The sequence below is a fragment of the Paramisgurnus dabryanus genome, chromosome 13, assembly GCF_030506205.2.
Source record: "Paramisgurnus dabryanus chromosome 13, PD_genome_1.1, whole genome shotgun sequence".
Lineage (NCBI taxonomy): Eukaryota > Metazoa > Chordata > Actinopteri > Cypriniformes > Cobitidae > Paramisgurnus > Paramisgurnus dabryanus.
The window spans coordinates 15539670-15556842 of NC_133349.1; the positions used below are offsets into that span (position 1 = coordinate 15539670).

Genomic DNA, 17173 nt, shown 5'->3' on the forward strand with positions numbered 1-17173 from the left:
CATTGCGGAAAGACTGAGTCAAAACGAAATAGAAAACAAAACAATCCCCGATTTAATGAGCTTGCCCCAAATAAACTGGCCAGCAGGCTACGAAATAAGAATATGCTTTTGATAGTAGAAAAAAATTAATAACATAGACTTCCGCACGCGCAGCTCTAACTTTGACGGCTAGTTACGTAGTAGAAGTCAGCGGTGAGTTGAATGTGATCACTGGCAGACATTAAACTAAACACGAACTCTAAGGTCTAACGTAAAATATTACCAAATCGTTACCGGCTAAAGTCGGACAGTCTTAAAATAAATTTATCACAACAAGTTCTTAGCCGATTAGCTTAGCTTGTGTTGCCATGGTGTCGGATAAATATATGCTCCGCCCACAGGAATCCCAGAATTCCTCAGTGAAAACAGGAAGAGTGCTTGGTTTAGTTAGCTCATAGCCGTTTCTCAATGTCAAGGATACTTCCTTGGCAGGACTAGTCCTTACAAGTCACTTCCTTCAGAGGCGAGGCGAGGCTCCTTTTAAGCATTCGGAGAACACGTTAAATGGAACAGGCTAGCAAGTGCACGTCATTACGTCATTACGTGATTGAAAGGTGTGCTTTCGGTGCTGCGCGCAGAGGATTGTGGGTGATTTCAGCGCGTGAAGAGCGCGAAGGATACAAATTTGCATCCTTTCCTGTATATGGGATATTTGTCGAACGAAGGACTCAGTCCTTGGCTGAAATTTCGAGGATCCTCGACATTGGAACAGTCCTTCGACGGACGTCGATGACGTAGCATCCTCGAAATTCTAGCTTCCGAGGATCCTTCCTTGACATTGGGAAACGGCTCTTGTGTTTATATCGGACAACAATCTTTTCACACCCGAAAGAAACACAATCCCTATATTTAAGTATGTCGTTTAAAAGGGAGGGTGATGATCAAAGCCAACTAAATGTACTAAAGGTAAGTTATGCCTAAACCGCCGACATTATATGTTAGCTCGTGCAAGTGCATACAGTAACACAGACAGCCAAGTAATCTAATGGACCCACATGTAATGTATACATATTGTTAAACTTATTGTGTCTTTCTGTTAAGAAACGACGCGTTGCAGATCTACTCTCAAACTTTATCCCGGATGATGAAGCTGCTTTGATGAACAATGGAAGGTGATTGAAGTTTTGGGTGCAGTACTCATTGAATGTCATTGTAAGTAGCACCTAACCATGCTACTGTATCTGTTTGATCTTTCACTGTAGATACACGTGCCTTGTGTGTTCTCATCGTCCTGTGCTGGACACTGTTGATATGCTTATGGTACACAGAAAGGGAAAGCGGCATCTTGAAGGTGATGTATTTACTTGCATTGTATATAATGACATTCAAGTCATTCTTGTTAATGTTAAATCATTCTTGTTCTGCTTTGTCCTTAGGAATGAAATGGTTTTACGGCAAGAAGAATCAAATGCAACGTGAAATTGATAAAAGACGACATCAAGACTATGTCAGCGCAGACAGTGATCGGCAGGTGACTGAACTGCATTTGCATTAATAAGAGTTAATGCAGCTACATACTGTACATGCACATAAAACTTTTACAAAGTAAGGCTGCTTACTTTATTATTACCTGTCCGCAGGAACCTTCTAGTTCGGCTCCTTTACTGACCCAAACACGAAAAATTACTCATCATGCCCTACTCAGATCTACTCCATACAGTAGCTGTCACAAAAAGGCCAGGTATGTCTTGAAATGAAACCATCATTGTGCTTACAGTAACTTTGCTATGATGAGATACTAATAGTATTAATGAAATAAGAATGTGTTTTTTATCTTCGATGAACGACTTTTTTAGTGAACGACCTGATTCTGAATCCTCAAGATGTGGTCAAGAGTACAGAAATGATCAAGGCAGAAACTTTACCTCACCAACTAACCAGAACCCTACTTCTGTGAAGACAGCACATGCTGACACCTTGTCAGCCATAAGCACAACAAGTAATCTAATATTTACATTCTCTGTTATGAGTCTAGTTGTGTTTACATGTCATTTAATTTGCCATATGCATTGTGTTAAGTGTCATCGATAGAGCATCAGGACCAGAATGAAGAAAGAAGGAAGGTAAAGAGAAACAAACGATCCAACGCTGTAAACTCCAGCGAGTTTGAGACTCTATCAGAGCAAAGACAAAAGGAACTAGAGCACTACCTCAAATTAAAAAGGTATGGTGTTGACTTGCATTATCCATGGCATATCTGAAATGACTGTATTTAGCGCTCTTTTATATAACAAATTGATATACGTACTATCAACAGACAGATTTTCAAGTCTTAGTTATTAAAAATAGGACAAAACAAGGGTTATAATAAGCTACAATTACCAGAAATCAAGATATTTCTATAACTGTATAAGTTATTTTGTAACAAATGTACATTGTCTAGTCATGCCAAGCTCTAGTATATTTAATTGGGTACAAATTGAGAGAGTTGGCAGGCTTCAAATATTGTTGTGGACAATGGGGGCCCTGAAATGAAAAAAGTTTGAGAACCACTCTCTGACCTACAAAGGCAAAAGACCTTAACTTGCTAGAGTGTGAAACTGAGAAAAATGACTTTAAAGTTTAGACTTAATTTCTTCTTTATTTTTATTTTCTCGAAAAAAAACATAAAGTTGACTCAAGATACTAATGCAAATAATAAAGGAAGTCTTGAATGTCTCAAAAATAATTTTTTAACCAAAAAACGAAGTAACTGCCTTTTGCCTTTGTAGGGCAGCACTGCATCAGACCCTTATACTGGGTTTATATTTCTTTATTGCATAATATATTTTTCAAAGGCACTGGAATTAGATTATAGATAAAAACATTAATAGGTATCGTTAAAGGGACACTCCACTAAATATGCAAATTTTCCAGCTCCCCTAAGCGGATCCATTTAAGTGATCTCCGGGTCAGGCTGTACCACTTTTACCATAGCTTAGCATAATCCATTGAATCTAATAAGACCATTAGCTAGTGTTGTAGTCAAGACCACCTAAACCGAGACCAAGTCATGACCAAGACAGTCCGAGACCGAGACAAGGCCAAGACTTTAAAGGGTCGAGACCAAGTCAAGACCAAGACAACCCGAGACCAAGTCAAGACCAAGACCAGTGCAAGTCACTGCATTAAAACACTTATGATAAAATGTGGAAAATGCAAATGATTAGGCACTTCTTGTCTGTGTGTGAGAACTACACCACTACCATTAGCATCAAGCTAAAAAATGACCAAAGAGTTTCGATATTTAAAACTTGACTCTTCAGTAGTTACATCGTCTACAAAGACTGACGGAAAATTCAAAGTTGCGATATTCTAGCCAGATATGGCTAGAAACTTTACTCTCATTCTGGCGTAATAATCAAGGACTTTGCTGATGTAACATGGCTGCAGCAAGTGTAATGATATTACGCACTGCCTGAAAATAATCCTCTCGGTTACTTTCAATAGCAGGGGACTATTTTCAGGCACTGCGTAATATAATTGCGGCTCCTGCAGCTATGTTACAACAGTAAAGTCCTTGATTATTATGAATAATGAGAGTATAGTTCATAGCCATATCTGCCTAGAAAATCGCAACTTTTAATTTTCCGTCGGTCTTAGTACACGATGTAACTACAGAAGAGTCAAGTTTCAAATAGGAAAAATATCGAAACACTTTGGTTATTTTTTTGGCGCGATGCTAATAGTCTAATTAGATTCAATGAATTATGCTAAGCTATGCTAAAAGTGGACCATCAGATCTGGAGTTCAGCTGAATGGATTCCAAAATGGTAAAAATCAAATGTTTAACTCTAGGGGAGCTGGAAAATTTGCATATTTAAAAAAAAGTGGAATGTCCTTTTAAAAGGTATATATGATATAAAAAGTTAATACTTACACAAAGTATGACCAGTTGAAAAACAAAATTTTCACAGAGTAGTAATAAAGCCATTTTAAATCACTTTCATGCAGTACATATTTCTTGTGCTTTAAAATTGTGCTGATATTAACAACTTTTCTTATTTTGGCAATCTCCCCTGTGTTCCATCTATTTATAAAATCTCCATCTTTATTTTCACTCCACTATTCCAGTTCTGGGTGGATGCAGGACAGAAGTGGTAAATGGGTAAAAGATGAAAATGTGGAGTTTGACTCCGATGAAGAAGAACCAGCTGTGTTACCTCCCTGCAATGACTCTTAATGGCAGATTCTGCTAAAACGGCTAAATGTCAGGACTGAAGATCCATACCATTTAGCAACTGCCAAAAATGCAGCGGGCTACATTTCATCTGAACTATGTGCAGGATGATGATCATGTCTTGATGGTCACAGCTCTCATATGACATCTTTTATGTCCAAGCCTCTATGACCTACTTTATATACAATGTATACTGTTTTTTTTTTTAGAAGAAAAGTTTCTTCTCTGCATTTTGCAGTTTGTATTAGTACTGTGTACTTATGTCCTATAAATATTTTTCATCAAATAGCGGATTTGTTGAATTAAGTGTGGTGGTTGATTTATTTTATAACAAATTTGCTTATTTTGCTCTCCCTGCTGGTTTTGTGGCTCAGAATCTAGAACAGAATATAGAACAGCTGCATTCTGTGGTTCTTTTGCCTAATGCCATTAGAGCGAGGTTGACGTAATGTGACTCCACATTCAGCAACAGAAATAAGTGTGATGTTTAGTCAGCCACAAAAGTGACAGGAACCCACACCCAAAAAAGTTTGATAGCTTCTAAAGGCCTGTTTCTCAAAATCTCTAAAAGCACGTTATGCAAACTTTGTTTTATGAAAAACTAGAGTAACTGCTGGAGGTTGAAATCTTGACAGGTGTGCAGCTGTTCCAAAAATGAACGTAAATCACCTTGAGCCCCCTCCCTTTCCAGTAAACGGGTATATTTGGATCTTTGTAACTTAAACTCATGAGACAGGGTTTCATGACTGGTTGGCTAGTGTGTATAAATAGAGTAGGTTAGGAAATGCGACCATAGGTTATTCAATTGGTCCACTGGTGTTGTGATTCCAAGTTTGGGACTAAGCAAAGTTGTCACATTAATAACTATAAATTTCTCTCATTATTAATTTAATACATATACTCAACACATACATCATTGTAGTGTCCAAATCTACAAGTGATACAGTATATAAAGCAGATTGAAGGTTTTGTATTTTAATAAGACTTTGAAATCTAATTAAACAAAATAGAATGTAACATTTTATTTAAAATATTTACAAAAATGTTATTGGGAGCACCATATGCATGAATGAATGACTGACTGGCTTTTTAGTGTCTTTACAAGTTTTCCAAACAGGAGCAGGTCAATTTTATTAGATCAGAGCAAAAGGTTTGATGAAATCCACAAAAAGCATTGAAGGTTTATCAAGTTGACTATAATGATATCCACAATGGTCGATGTTGAATTGTAAGAGCATATCTGTCCTGGCTGTCACTGTGTTGTCTTGGGTTGAGCAGGCCGCAGGGGGAGCTGTGATGCCTCAGAGAAGTCCTCCTTTCAACTTAATCTCTGCTGACGAACTAAGCAAGTGAATGCAGAAAATATACATTTTAATATGACTGTATTTCACAAACAAAGTGTACATGCAATAATGGCACCGTCTGGCATCATTATTTAAGAGAATGCACTTACGAAGGTCATTGTTTCTCGTGATGGCCATAGCAGCTCTAGCACGTGGGCCCTGCTGGGTAAAGTGATAGCCAATCTTCATGATGCTGGGGTTGTTTTCCACCATGGCTGCAATCTCCATTTCAACCGAGTCTCCCAGCTTTTGTCTCTGTGTGAATAAAAACGCACCAATGTTTTTTTAGATTTAAACATGCATACTTGCGTATATGCATAATATTAGAGATATATAGCATTTCAGTCTTTTAGACTTCTTTTACGGGAGTTTTGAGTGTTATTACCTGGTTATCGATCTTAATCTCAGTTAGGGTCGAATTTTTACCCAGTGCTTTGATGACAGCCATCATGCCTTGTCCTGTGATGAAGTTGGACTCAATGTTAAGGCTCTCTAGAGTGGTGTTAACTTGTAACATCTCAGCTATAGCCTGATAAACAAGAAAAATGACATCAGCTGTCTAAAACCATATTACATTTCCATATTACATTTTACATTTTAATTAACTATTGATTAGTCTTTGTATTCATCTAATGTACTTTATTGATTAAACTAGATGAAACTAATTAGCTATATGCAAGATTTCAAAGATTTGTTTTTGCTTTTATAGACTGCATATACAAATGAGTCAATGACAAATTAATTTATTTGACTTTGATTTTTTGACTTTGACAAAATCAAAAGAGCTTAAAGTACTTACAAAAGCCACAGGATCATTACTGCGTGTCCCAGCAATGCTGAGATTTAAAACGTGTGTGTTACTCTTCATGCTTTCAAACATCTCTTTTAGGGTTGGGATGGGAATGTCCTACAGCATAAAACAGATTTTATCATCCCAATTCACAAGCAGAGAAATATCAATTATTATAGTTCAGTATATTAACAGTATTTATTATCTGATCTCCACTGAAGATCATTATGCACTGCATGCTCTTGTTATAAATTTTTATTTTATTTTTATTTTTTTAGTTTTAATTGATGTGCTTTTTACCGGGATGTTGTTAAGGTTGACCTCCGTCAGCCCGCTGTCATTGTTCTTAATGCTGCGAATAGTTTCCTCTACATCTGTGTCATTTGGAGGTTCATCAGGATAGATCTTGTACGCGTCTGCTTTCACCACACCTAAATGAGAAGAGACCCGCTTATTTTATTCATATATTTCACTTTATATTGTTTTTGATACTGTCTGTGTCTAGAGAAAGATTATATTGATGTATACGTACTGTTAATGCCTTCTGTGTTGGCAATCTTGCCAGTGGTGTTCAGAGCATCGTAGTACTGCTTGTTGCTCATGAGTGTGTACATTCCCAAGATGGCTGTGATGAAATGAAAGTCTCATTAGTTAGTGATTTAAACATCAAATTCTTTGGGATTACCGTTAATAAACATGCTTGTGAGCAAAGCTGCTGCAAAGAACTGTTTAGTAGAACTGTGGCATGGCTGCAACTGCACACCAGGTGGCGCCAAATCACAAATAACTTCCTCCAGGTTTTAATTTACGATGCTTGATTAGTGGAAAATTAATTTATATTAGATTAATTCTATATTATAATTCTAATTCTATATTCTAGATTAACTCTAAATACCTCTCAAAGCCGCTCTCGCATACAATAATAATATTAAAACCTTATTTAGAATATAGGAGGACTATCCAGATATGTTTAATCTCCAGTTATCTGCCCTGCAGCACAGCAAAAGCAATGGCAGAGCGGTAGACCTCTACTGAGAGTTTAATCCTGATGGGCTCTACTGGGCTGCAAAACTTCAAAACAATTGCATGATTTGCCCAAAAAAGCATTATTAAGTGCAAATAGGACAATCTTTAAATAACTTCTATTCCGAATACAGTTTCAGTTTGGTTCAGTGACAGTAAGGTTCATTCTGACTAGTGGCTACCTACTGTAGTTTGCTCCTGTTGGTTTTTATTTTAGTGACCTGCTGAGCTTGGGGAAACAGACACCGTGTGCTATAAATCTGTGCATGAATTTGACCTAGACAGTTCATGGTTCCTCACAGGAAAGTCACCTGAGCAGTTTCTTTCTATGTATTGAAAACGGTGCAATATGAGACCGATTGTACAACATAAATAGAGCAGATGGAATTAAAAAGGACTCGGGGTTTGATAGACAGGTGTTATTGTGATCAGCTGGTTGCAATAGTAAATAGAGGATTAGTTTACAGCCATGGATCAACAACTGGATAAAGATCAGAGCCGTAGTAGGACATTACAGGTTATAATGTAAGGATCAGAATTAGAGCTGTAATACGATCTACACAGAACTCTAGTTTGTTGGACCGGATGTCATGAACTATTGTTTGTGAATAAAAATAACGTTGAGAGACCACAACTGACTCACCTGCAATGTCACACATTTCAGCGTCTGTTGCATTCTTAAGGGCCTCCTCGAGCTCGGGCTCCAGAGTGATTTGCTCTTCTAGAGGGATCTGTCCTGACCCTGGTTTAGGGACAAATGCTTTGCCTACAGACAGTAGACAGAGAGAAACAATGAAACATTATAAAAAAGTTTGACTTAACTTAAAGAGTAAATTGGCACGAACTTTGTAATAAATATTCCTATATTTGAAACTACAATACTAATTTCTTGCTAGAAATGCAATCAAAGGTGTAAAAATTGAAAATATAACATTGACATTCCACCGAATGGGTAACATTTCTGTCCCCAGGATATTAAAAGTATAAAAATGCATGAAAATGAACTCAAAAATACATTTTATTATTAAAGGCGCTTTAAGCCATAGATATGTACACTAGATGTTGCCTTGGCTACGGCAGTTCATTGGACCGAAGGCGTCAACTAGAGCCGCCATCTTGAAACAGGGGAACCCTGCATCAGCGTCATTGTAGGCAATGGTGTAACGAAAATAAAATCACCATAAATCGTCATTAATGCGATTTTTTTTTTATTTCTTTAGGTTCGTTTCAACAGTCAGACATGTATTTAGCATTGAGTCCAGAAAACAAATTAAGTTTTGATTTTATGAAAATCTACTTTTTCTAGCTATAATGCATAGTGCTAGTAGGCCTAACATCCATACGCAGCACAAAGGTCCGGCATCGTCCATGAATTCAATGTACACGCGGAGATAGCAGCTTTACCTAGCTACTTCCTATGACAATACCCCTGTTCTAAGATGGTGGCGGTTTTGGCGCATGCTTAGAACCCCAAGGCGACATCTAGTGTATATATCTATGGCTCTAGTAGGCCTAACATCCATACGCAGCACAAAGGTCCGGCATCGTCCATGAATTCAATGTACACGCGGAGATAGCAGCTTTACCTAGCTACTTCCTATGACAAGACCCCTGTTCTAAGATGGTGGCGGTTTTGGCGCATGCTTAGAACCCCAAGGCAACATCTAGTGTATATATCTATGGCTCTAAGCGAATCTGTGTGACGTCACTTTTTGTTGACATTCGAAGTGTTGTCAAACAAAACTGAGCGTAGCTAACTCCTCCCCTCCCTTTCGTGCTTTCTGAACGAGTCATGAAAGCGCCCAACCCCCACTCCCAAATCCTTCTTGTTGTTTATTGGCTGGAACACTTTGTTATGTTTCGTGGTGGTAGGTTTGACCACCTTGTTTTTGTTTCAATTTGTGGGGCCTGGGCTGTCTACAGAGATCGCGTTTTTTACAGTGTGTTCAGGGGACAGGCAGCTAGCAGATAATGAGGAGATGTTCACTGTATGAAACAAAAAAAATGTTTTATGGCCTAAAACGCATGAATTCGCTTAGAGCACCTTTAAGTAAAGTATCTTTACATTTAGTTAACTGCAAAATTTTGAATGTATAATTAAAATCATTAACTACCTAGAACCCTTAAGAAATACTTAGTGGTTGCATGTGCCCACTCCCTGCCTCTATAATTTACCATGAAATATTATGATTAAAATCCTTCAGAAATTTATTGTTTTTGCATTAATGTGTGACTTTATATCCAATTAATGATTTCCTTTTTTTTTATCATTTTTTGATAAAATAAACACTTTAGTCGTGTCCCCAGGTATTTGATGATATTTCAACCACGTCTGAGAGGGTCAATCTCAACATACTGCCCTGTTACCTAAATTACTTTTAGATGAAATTTGTTCATTTAAAAAATACACATTTTTGAGTCCATTGATGTGCATATTAGTTTGTAAAAAAAATTAAGAGGTGCCTGAGATTGACCAATGTACATTTCTACGAGTGAAATATGCGTGTTGTTAGATATAGTATTCATAAAAGATAAAAAAAATTGAGTAAAATTACAAAACCAAATGTTACCCGTTCCGTGGAATGTCCCAACTATATTTACACTAAATTTGTGCTCCAACCACTTCCTTGGCTGTCATTTAACTTTTTCAAACTCGACCAGGCTCAACTAATCACATTCCCCTTGCATGCCCATGCATAGAATTATGGGACAGGACAGTAAACTTAACCTAACATTGAATTCGGACATGTCTTGATGCCCTCATGCCATGGAATGTGCCTCCGACAGCATTAGAGCTTTCGGACGCAGCCAACGAAGTGACAAAATGCACTCTATAGAACAATTTGTCCTTTAAGGGCAACTGTAGAAACATGGAGCGAAATGGCGACTTCCATGTAAGGGCAAGCGTGGTGTATGTAGATTAAATATATTTAAAATTTAAATCAAACTACAACATGAGTGAAATGGGATTGAGTGTATGATCGTACCTCTCTTCTCCCCTGTAAAAGGAACCAGGTCATCTCTGTCCGGGTGTTCAATGGCTTGCTTCTCCAAGTAATCCATTAGGGCAAAGCGATCATAAGGGCCTGTGGGACTTTTCTTTGTCTGGTCACGCTGACGCATACCGGCTGGAAGCATGGCATTCTAAAAACAAAAAGAGCAGGAGAGTGTGTGAGCTGAATTTGGGATATGGGCTTACAAATTTATTGCTACACTGTTTATTTTTACTATTAACATACAATGGCTAATGGCATTACAATTAAAGTGAAAACTAATAGAACAGAAAAATGAACATACATTTCTGCTGGACAAAAAAAGTTATTGAAGATGACTGAACAAATTTTTGACCCAGTCTGTAAAAACTCAGCAAAAGTCATTTTTGTGTTTGTGATTGACTGTTTTATACATAAAATCTTCCTACCTCATTCAGTGAAAATATAACCTTCATATATTTAAAGAAACACACCCACATTTTGGAAATTTAGCTTATTCACCGTATCCCCCATAGTTAGATAAGTCCATACATACCTTTCTTATCTCCGTGCGTGCTATAACTCTGTCTGACGCAGCCCCTGCTAGCTTAGATTAGCACAAAGAATGGAAGTGAATGGCTCCAGCTAGCATACTGCTCCCAATAAGTGACAAAATAATGCAAACATTTTCCTATTTATGTGTTGTGATTTTTATAGTCACACCGTGTACAACAAACAAGGTCATATGAGACACAGCCATATGAGACATTTTGTACACACTGTGACTACAAATCACAACACATAAATAGGAAACTGTTCGCATTATTTTGTCACTTATTGGGAGCAGTATGCTAGCTGGAGCCATTCACTTCCAGTCTTTGTGCTAAGCTAAGCTAGCGGGGGCTGCATCAGACAGAGTTACAGCACGCATGGAGATGAGCAAGGTATGTATGGACTTATCTAACTCTGGAATACTGTGAATTAGCTAAATTCCCAAAATGTAGGCATGTTCCTTTAATATTGACTGAGTACGGTCATGTCAAAGATTATAATTATAGTGAAATCAAGCTTTAAATGCTTTTAATCTCAAAAATACATTATAAGATTTTAGCCTGGACTTCACAGGCATGGTCACATTTCCAAAAAGTATTGAGTATAACTCAATGTAAGCAAAACTGATGTTCTGTATAAAGACCTTAACATGATTTCACAAACTTTGTTATTAGAAATGACCTATACATAGTGCAGAGTTTTATTACTGCTTAATTTACTTCATACCTTTAGCTTCATTTCTAAGTTTAAGTTAGATTTGGATCACAGGTGGTCTGAATCCCCACTAAAGCAGGTCCTCACTGTATAGGACTCATCTGTACTGTATATTAAAATGGCAGTACAGTATCTCAAGGATATAACCGCGGGGGACCCATGCTTTCAGAGCTAAATGTATGTATATTAAAATTATAAACATTTCTGATTTTCGGACTGTGTCCCACTCAATGTCTGTTGTGGTAACGGCATGTACCTCTGGGTCCATCTCCTGTAGGTCATACTCCAACTGTTCCAGCTCCTCGGCGCTGAGGCCCCGGAGGATGGCATCCTCATCAATGTCACGTGGATCAGTCTTCGACATGCTGGCTGCTTGGTGGTTTTCTCAATACACACAGCTGGCCCAGAGACAGCGAGCCCTGAGAGAAAAAGATAAAAATGATGAGAGATGAGCAAGCCAGATAATACATTCATGCTTCATCAGCGACTAGAACAGACCCACAACTTTGACAATTCTGGTTTAAGCAGAATTATTACATTTGGCTAGCAAATAAGACACAATAAAGTCACAATAGCTGCATTCAGGCGCTTTCTTTAGAAGTTGAGAATGGCAAAACCCGTTTTCCATTCCAAGTAACTTTTAGCTTAGCCAGGAGAGACAACACTAATGAAACATGATAGGGAACTGCTTACATTGTTAAATGCCACAAGGCCCAAATTAATTAAAAAGAACAAGGCCGGCATTTGTTTACATGGCAAGAGTTAAGGGTTCTGAGGATACGGTGTACTTTGGAAAAGAGATGGGAACTTATAAAAACCTGGCCTGTTATGAGAAAACTACTCCCTACTTCTTTAAGGCATAGAGATAGTCTTGGCTATTTTAGTCTCTGAACGGTAACCTTCGGGTTTTGGGTTACAGTAAGGAGGAGAAGGTTAGAGCTCAATAGTGCCGAGTTATCGCTGACCCACACTTATGTCTAGGTGGCCCATGGTGCCACCCGCCCGCATGTGAAACTGGGTGATAGAGAGTCAAAGGCTAGTCAACAGTTTCAGACCACCACACCCAAACTGGATTTGCAACACAAACAACAGACAATACACACCAATGTGTAACTAAGACATAGCACATCGGTCTGTAACTGAACTCTTTGGAAATTTTGTCCTATTGCCAATATGGTTGTTTTAAAACTTTTAAACTTCTCAGATTAAAAGATGGGCTCTCCGTGTTTACATTCATCTGTTTAAACTATTTGGAAAACAGTGAGGTCATGGTCTGTAAATACATGCTAATGAACATATCCATCTCACACATTGGATCACATACTGCTGCTTGATGATGGTCTCAAATAGATCAAATAGATGTTTACTGAACTGTTTGTCTAAGTGTATGTGTGTGGTTGTACACATTAAAAAATGCTCGAAAATGGACAAACCCAGCCCGTTGGATTGTAATTTAACCTATGTTGGGTTGTTTCAACCCAAAATGCTGGGTTGTTTTAACCCATTGTTGAGTCAAATAAAAAAATATATGGCTGGGTTAATTTAATGCACCCAATGCTTGGATGAAAATAACCCTAAAAATTTTTAGAGTGTATGTTTGCTTTATCAGACAGTGCTAAGCAAGAGTAGTATGGCTCTAATTTGTAAAGCCAGTTAGAAAAACATAGGATTAAAAAGCTAAGGACAGAACAAAAACTATGTCTAGCTAAAGATTATACACATCACTTGGTATAACACGATATTGCCAACACAAAACTTACAGACCAACACCGTACCAATTTCAATATCATATGCAAGTTTTCTTATAAATTAGACTGATCTTCTTGAAAGAAAAATAAATATACATATATTCCTCTGAAATAACCCAATTTTTTAAGAAACCTGGCACAAGAATTGGCTTAGGGCAGTGTTTCCAAAACATTTTACAATGTCACACACCTCCATCACTTTCTATAGAATCACACACATAGACTACAGTGATACAATGTATTATTTTAGCACATATTGACCACAAAATATATATAAATTGGCTAGTTTGACTGGACATTTATTGTACACTTTGGGAGGGGGGATTAATGAATAGGTTTTATCCTAGTCCTAGACTAAAATCCATGTTTTAGCTGCTGCCTTAAAGGTGCAGTGTGTAACATTTATAAGATCTCTTGACAGAAATGCAATATAATCTACATAACTATATTATCAGCGGTGTATAAAGACCTTATATAATTAACTGTTATGTGTTTATTATCTAAGAATGAGACGTTTTTATCTACATACAACGCGGGTCCCCTTACATGGAAGTCGCCATTTTGTGCCACCATGTTTTTACGGTAGCCCTAAACGGACACTACTGTATTTTGTAAAACACTACTGTATTTTGTCTTAAACAACAACATGTTTGTCCTGTGGCAGCTACCGTAGCTTCTCTATGCGTTTCGTTGAATAGTGGACTGAGCTGTTGGTTGCAATCTCACTGCTAGATGCCGCTAAAATCTACACACTGCACCTTTAATGTAAAAATATCTTGCGCTGACTTGCATTTTAAAGAGCACCTATTTCATTGCTAAAAAAAACCTTATTTTGTGTATTTGGTATAATACAACGTGTCTGCGTGGTTTATTGTTAAAAAACACATTATTTTCCACATACCGTACAATTCTTCCTGAAACGCAAAGATTTGAAAAGCTCTGTGTTGGCCAGCTAATCTGTACATTGTGATTGGCCTGAATACCTCTGACATCAGCCAGAAACGTGACGCTCCTTACCATGTTTGAAAGATTCGGTTGCTAACGAGAGTTAACTTACAGGCTGAGTCTGAAGCGAGAGGAATTATGATAATGTCGGTCTTGTCTACATCACCAATCCCAGGAAGTAAACTGTTGCCTCCATGTGTTTGTTGTAGTCCAAGAAAAGAGAATTACATTGGAGACGATAATCGCGTCATTGTTTACTTTGGGGTTTGTACCTTTTGCATATCGGACAATAGGTGTTTTTTTTTTTTTACATATATCAGTGTCTGTCATTGTTTTATCTCAAGATGCACACAACCCTAGTATTGTTCTTTGTAAGGTTTGTTTGTAAAAACTACTTAAATGTCCTAATATAACTAAGACCTAGTCATGGATGATTCTAAACCCTGTCTGGGATCGCTCCAGTGTGTTTTGTGCAGTGGATACACTAGAGTGAGATATGGTGGGTCGCACAAAGCCACTTGGCTGTATAGGTAAATCACACAAAAACAGTTTAGTCCAACCAATCACAAGCAATGGTAATGATATGATAAACCATAATATATTTTGATATTGCAATTAAATTTACATATCTTTAATAAAATTATGAGGAAAATAAAAATCGTGTGTGTTCCAGGATAGATTATAGCACTTTTAGTGGATCATAAAAAGGAAAGGTTTGGGAACCCCTGCACTAGAGGGGCACACAATTGTTTATTCCTGAAAAATACATAAACTCTTTTTTAAAGTTATTTTAGTTTTTAACTAAGAAAAAAGTGTGCATTCCACATCATCAGCCCTAGTTCAATGATAGAAATAGCTATTAAAACTAGGGTTTTCTTAAGTTTAAAAATAAAAATACAAAGCAAATGCATGCACACTAATAGTCAGGTGACTTTATTTGTGTTGTGCACATATCACAGGAAGAATCAGCTGTTCTACACACCTGTTTTCACACATACCAGCTGACATCAACTCAGTCCTAAAAACATATTAGCTGAGTTTCACCTGTTGTTCAACTTCTCTGGTTGTGTAGTGGGTCTTTTAAATTAGTCCTTCAACTTGGAATCCCTGCTATTCCACTGTCGCAAGGCAGCAGGCATATGACCTTACCAAATGAATAAAACTTTTTTAACTACATTTATTTGTAGTTAAATGTATTTAAAAAAAATACTTAGGTTTACGACATAAACCACTGATATAAATATACTCATTACTGAACATTGATCTTGAGTCTAGCAATCTGGAGCTTTGATAAACTGATTTCTGGGCATTGACCAGACAATGTTAAATGTCACAGGGACACAGCGCAAACATTATAATGAGTCACTTTTCCATAATAAACAGTAAATCAGACCTCTAATATTGTAGCTGTATTGCAGTGTCTAAAAGAAGAAAACAGCATTGACTGCAGACAGAACTTTAATTTAATACTTGTTTACACTGTTTTCTTGTAAGTATCTTACAATCTGACCTTTAGCAGAATAACAGTAAATGGAAGCAACTTGACCCTGTTTATTGGTCATTGCATTTTGTCTATGAGACAGAAAAGTTTGGTTGGGTCTCAGAAACCCAATTCCCCCTCTGGTACTTCAGGAGGGTGCAGAACGAATATCGTGCATTGACATATTGGATACCGAATCTTTCAGCACCAAATGTGTTTCTGCCAAGCTGTCAGCAAAGATCAGAACTCCCAAGACATACAGCAAGCCTAAAAACAACCTTATAATACAGATTCACTATTTATTTACATGGCTACGGCTGATCTTAGAACAGTTTGTGTCGTCCTCTGAGATTAAGGAGCGCTTTCCAGCTCATAAGATTTCACACTATTTGTAAATTGCCTTCACCAAGTCTCACTGCTCAAGTGTAAAATTCCAAATCAAGCCCGGCTTAATTTTAGCTTCTCAAGTCAGCTACTTCCAGCTGTGTAAATCCTTTCTCTGCTTGCAAAACTACAGTACATAGTAACACTCAGAGCTTGCAAATAAGGGTTTGAAAACGAAAATGTCTAGGGATATCTCACAAAAATATCAAGAGGTTTATTACAAGAGTGCTTAGGAAAGCTTGACTTTTTCACATATTCATAAACTTGAGCAAAATCAACAGGTGCTTCTCATGCAGTCAGGCCATGCAAAAGTCTGCACTGTTTGCCATAAAGCCTAACTTTAATTTAAAAGATGTACCCTTACATGGTTACCCTTCATACAATCTGTATCCTTTATACATGCCTCCTAACCATTAATTACAAAACCTGAGTGCTTAAACATACTAAACAAAGTAATAATAATAAAAGCATCAGCAGCTGGTTATAAATTATATGAAATAGCCAATAAATTGTTAATTTTATAAAGGAGAAAAATATCTCATTACACATAAAGATATCCATGTCCAAACACACAACAGTTTCTAAAGGTGTGGCACTGATGCTACAAGTCACACAAACACACACAGGCACAGATTACAGAAAGAGAGGTTGTGCGCTACCTACCCTCACTAAAGTGTCAGAGCTGCTGGGATCTTCAGTACAGCAACACTAAGTTTGAAATCAGGGAATGGACCCTCTCTCTCTCTCTCTCGCACAGTAGTCCCCCCCCCCCTTTACCCCACCCTTCTCTCTCTGCTGTCTGTCTCCCTAGCTCGCCTACTTTTCTGAGCTGTGCTGAGACAGGGACACTGCACACTGGCAACTCTTCGTGAGGTCAGCTTTTAATTAATTTGGCTTTGAAAGAGAACTGACTGAAAGAGAGAGAGAGAGAGAGCGAGAGAGAGAGAGAGAGAGAGAAAGAGAGAGAGAGAGGGTCGTGGGAAGTAGTTCTGGCTAGAGTGGATACAGCTATGGCCCAATCTCG

At 37.7% G+C, this 17173-nt stretch overlaps 2 protein-coding genes across 4 annotated transcripts; one reads left to right on the top strand and one right to left on the bottom strand.

Annotated features, from left to right (window-relative positions):
- Positions 1-305: 305 nt before the first annotated feature.
- Positions 306-5261, top strand: scnm1 (sodium channel modifier 1). Of its 3 annotated transcripts, XM_073811590.1 has the most exons (10): positions 306-434; positions 833-945; positions 1081-1151; positions 1242-1330; positions 1416-1510; positions 1620-1720; positions 1836-1868; positions 1926-1978; positions 2059-2203; positions 4093-5261. In XM_073811590.1, coding segments are annotated over exons 1-10 (810 nt in total). In that variant the 5' UTR covers positions 306-433; the 3' UTR covers positions 4202-5261. The 3 variants fall into 3 exon arrangements, with proteins under 3 accessions (XP_073667691.1, XP_073667690.1, XP_065154274.1); XM_073811589.1 differs by having other exon boundaries at positions 1836-1978; XM_065298202.2 differs by lacking the exon at positions 306-434 and having other exon boundaries at positions 441-945; positions 1836-1978.
- Positions 5196-16974, bottom strand: tmod4 (tropomodulin 4 (muscle)). Its single transcript, XM_065298200.1, has 10 exons — positions 16813-16974; positions 11849-12011; positions 10342-10498; positions 7998-8120; positions 6864-6956; positions 6632-6762; positions 6341-6448; positions 5927-6070; positions 5652-5796; positions 5196-5539 (listed from the first exon to the last, which is right to left on the bottom strand). The coding sequence occupies exons 2-10, from the start codon at positions 11954-11956 to the stop codon at positions 5517-5519; spliced, it is 1032 nt and encodes a 343-aa protein (XP_065154272.1). The 5' UTR covers positions 11957-12011; positions 16813-16974; the 3' UTR covers positions 5196-5516.
- Between the last annotated feature and the right edge of the window lie 199 nt (positions 16975-17173).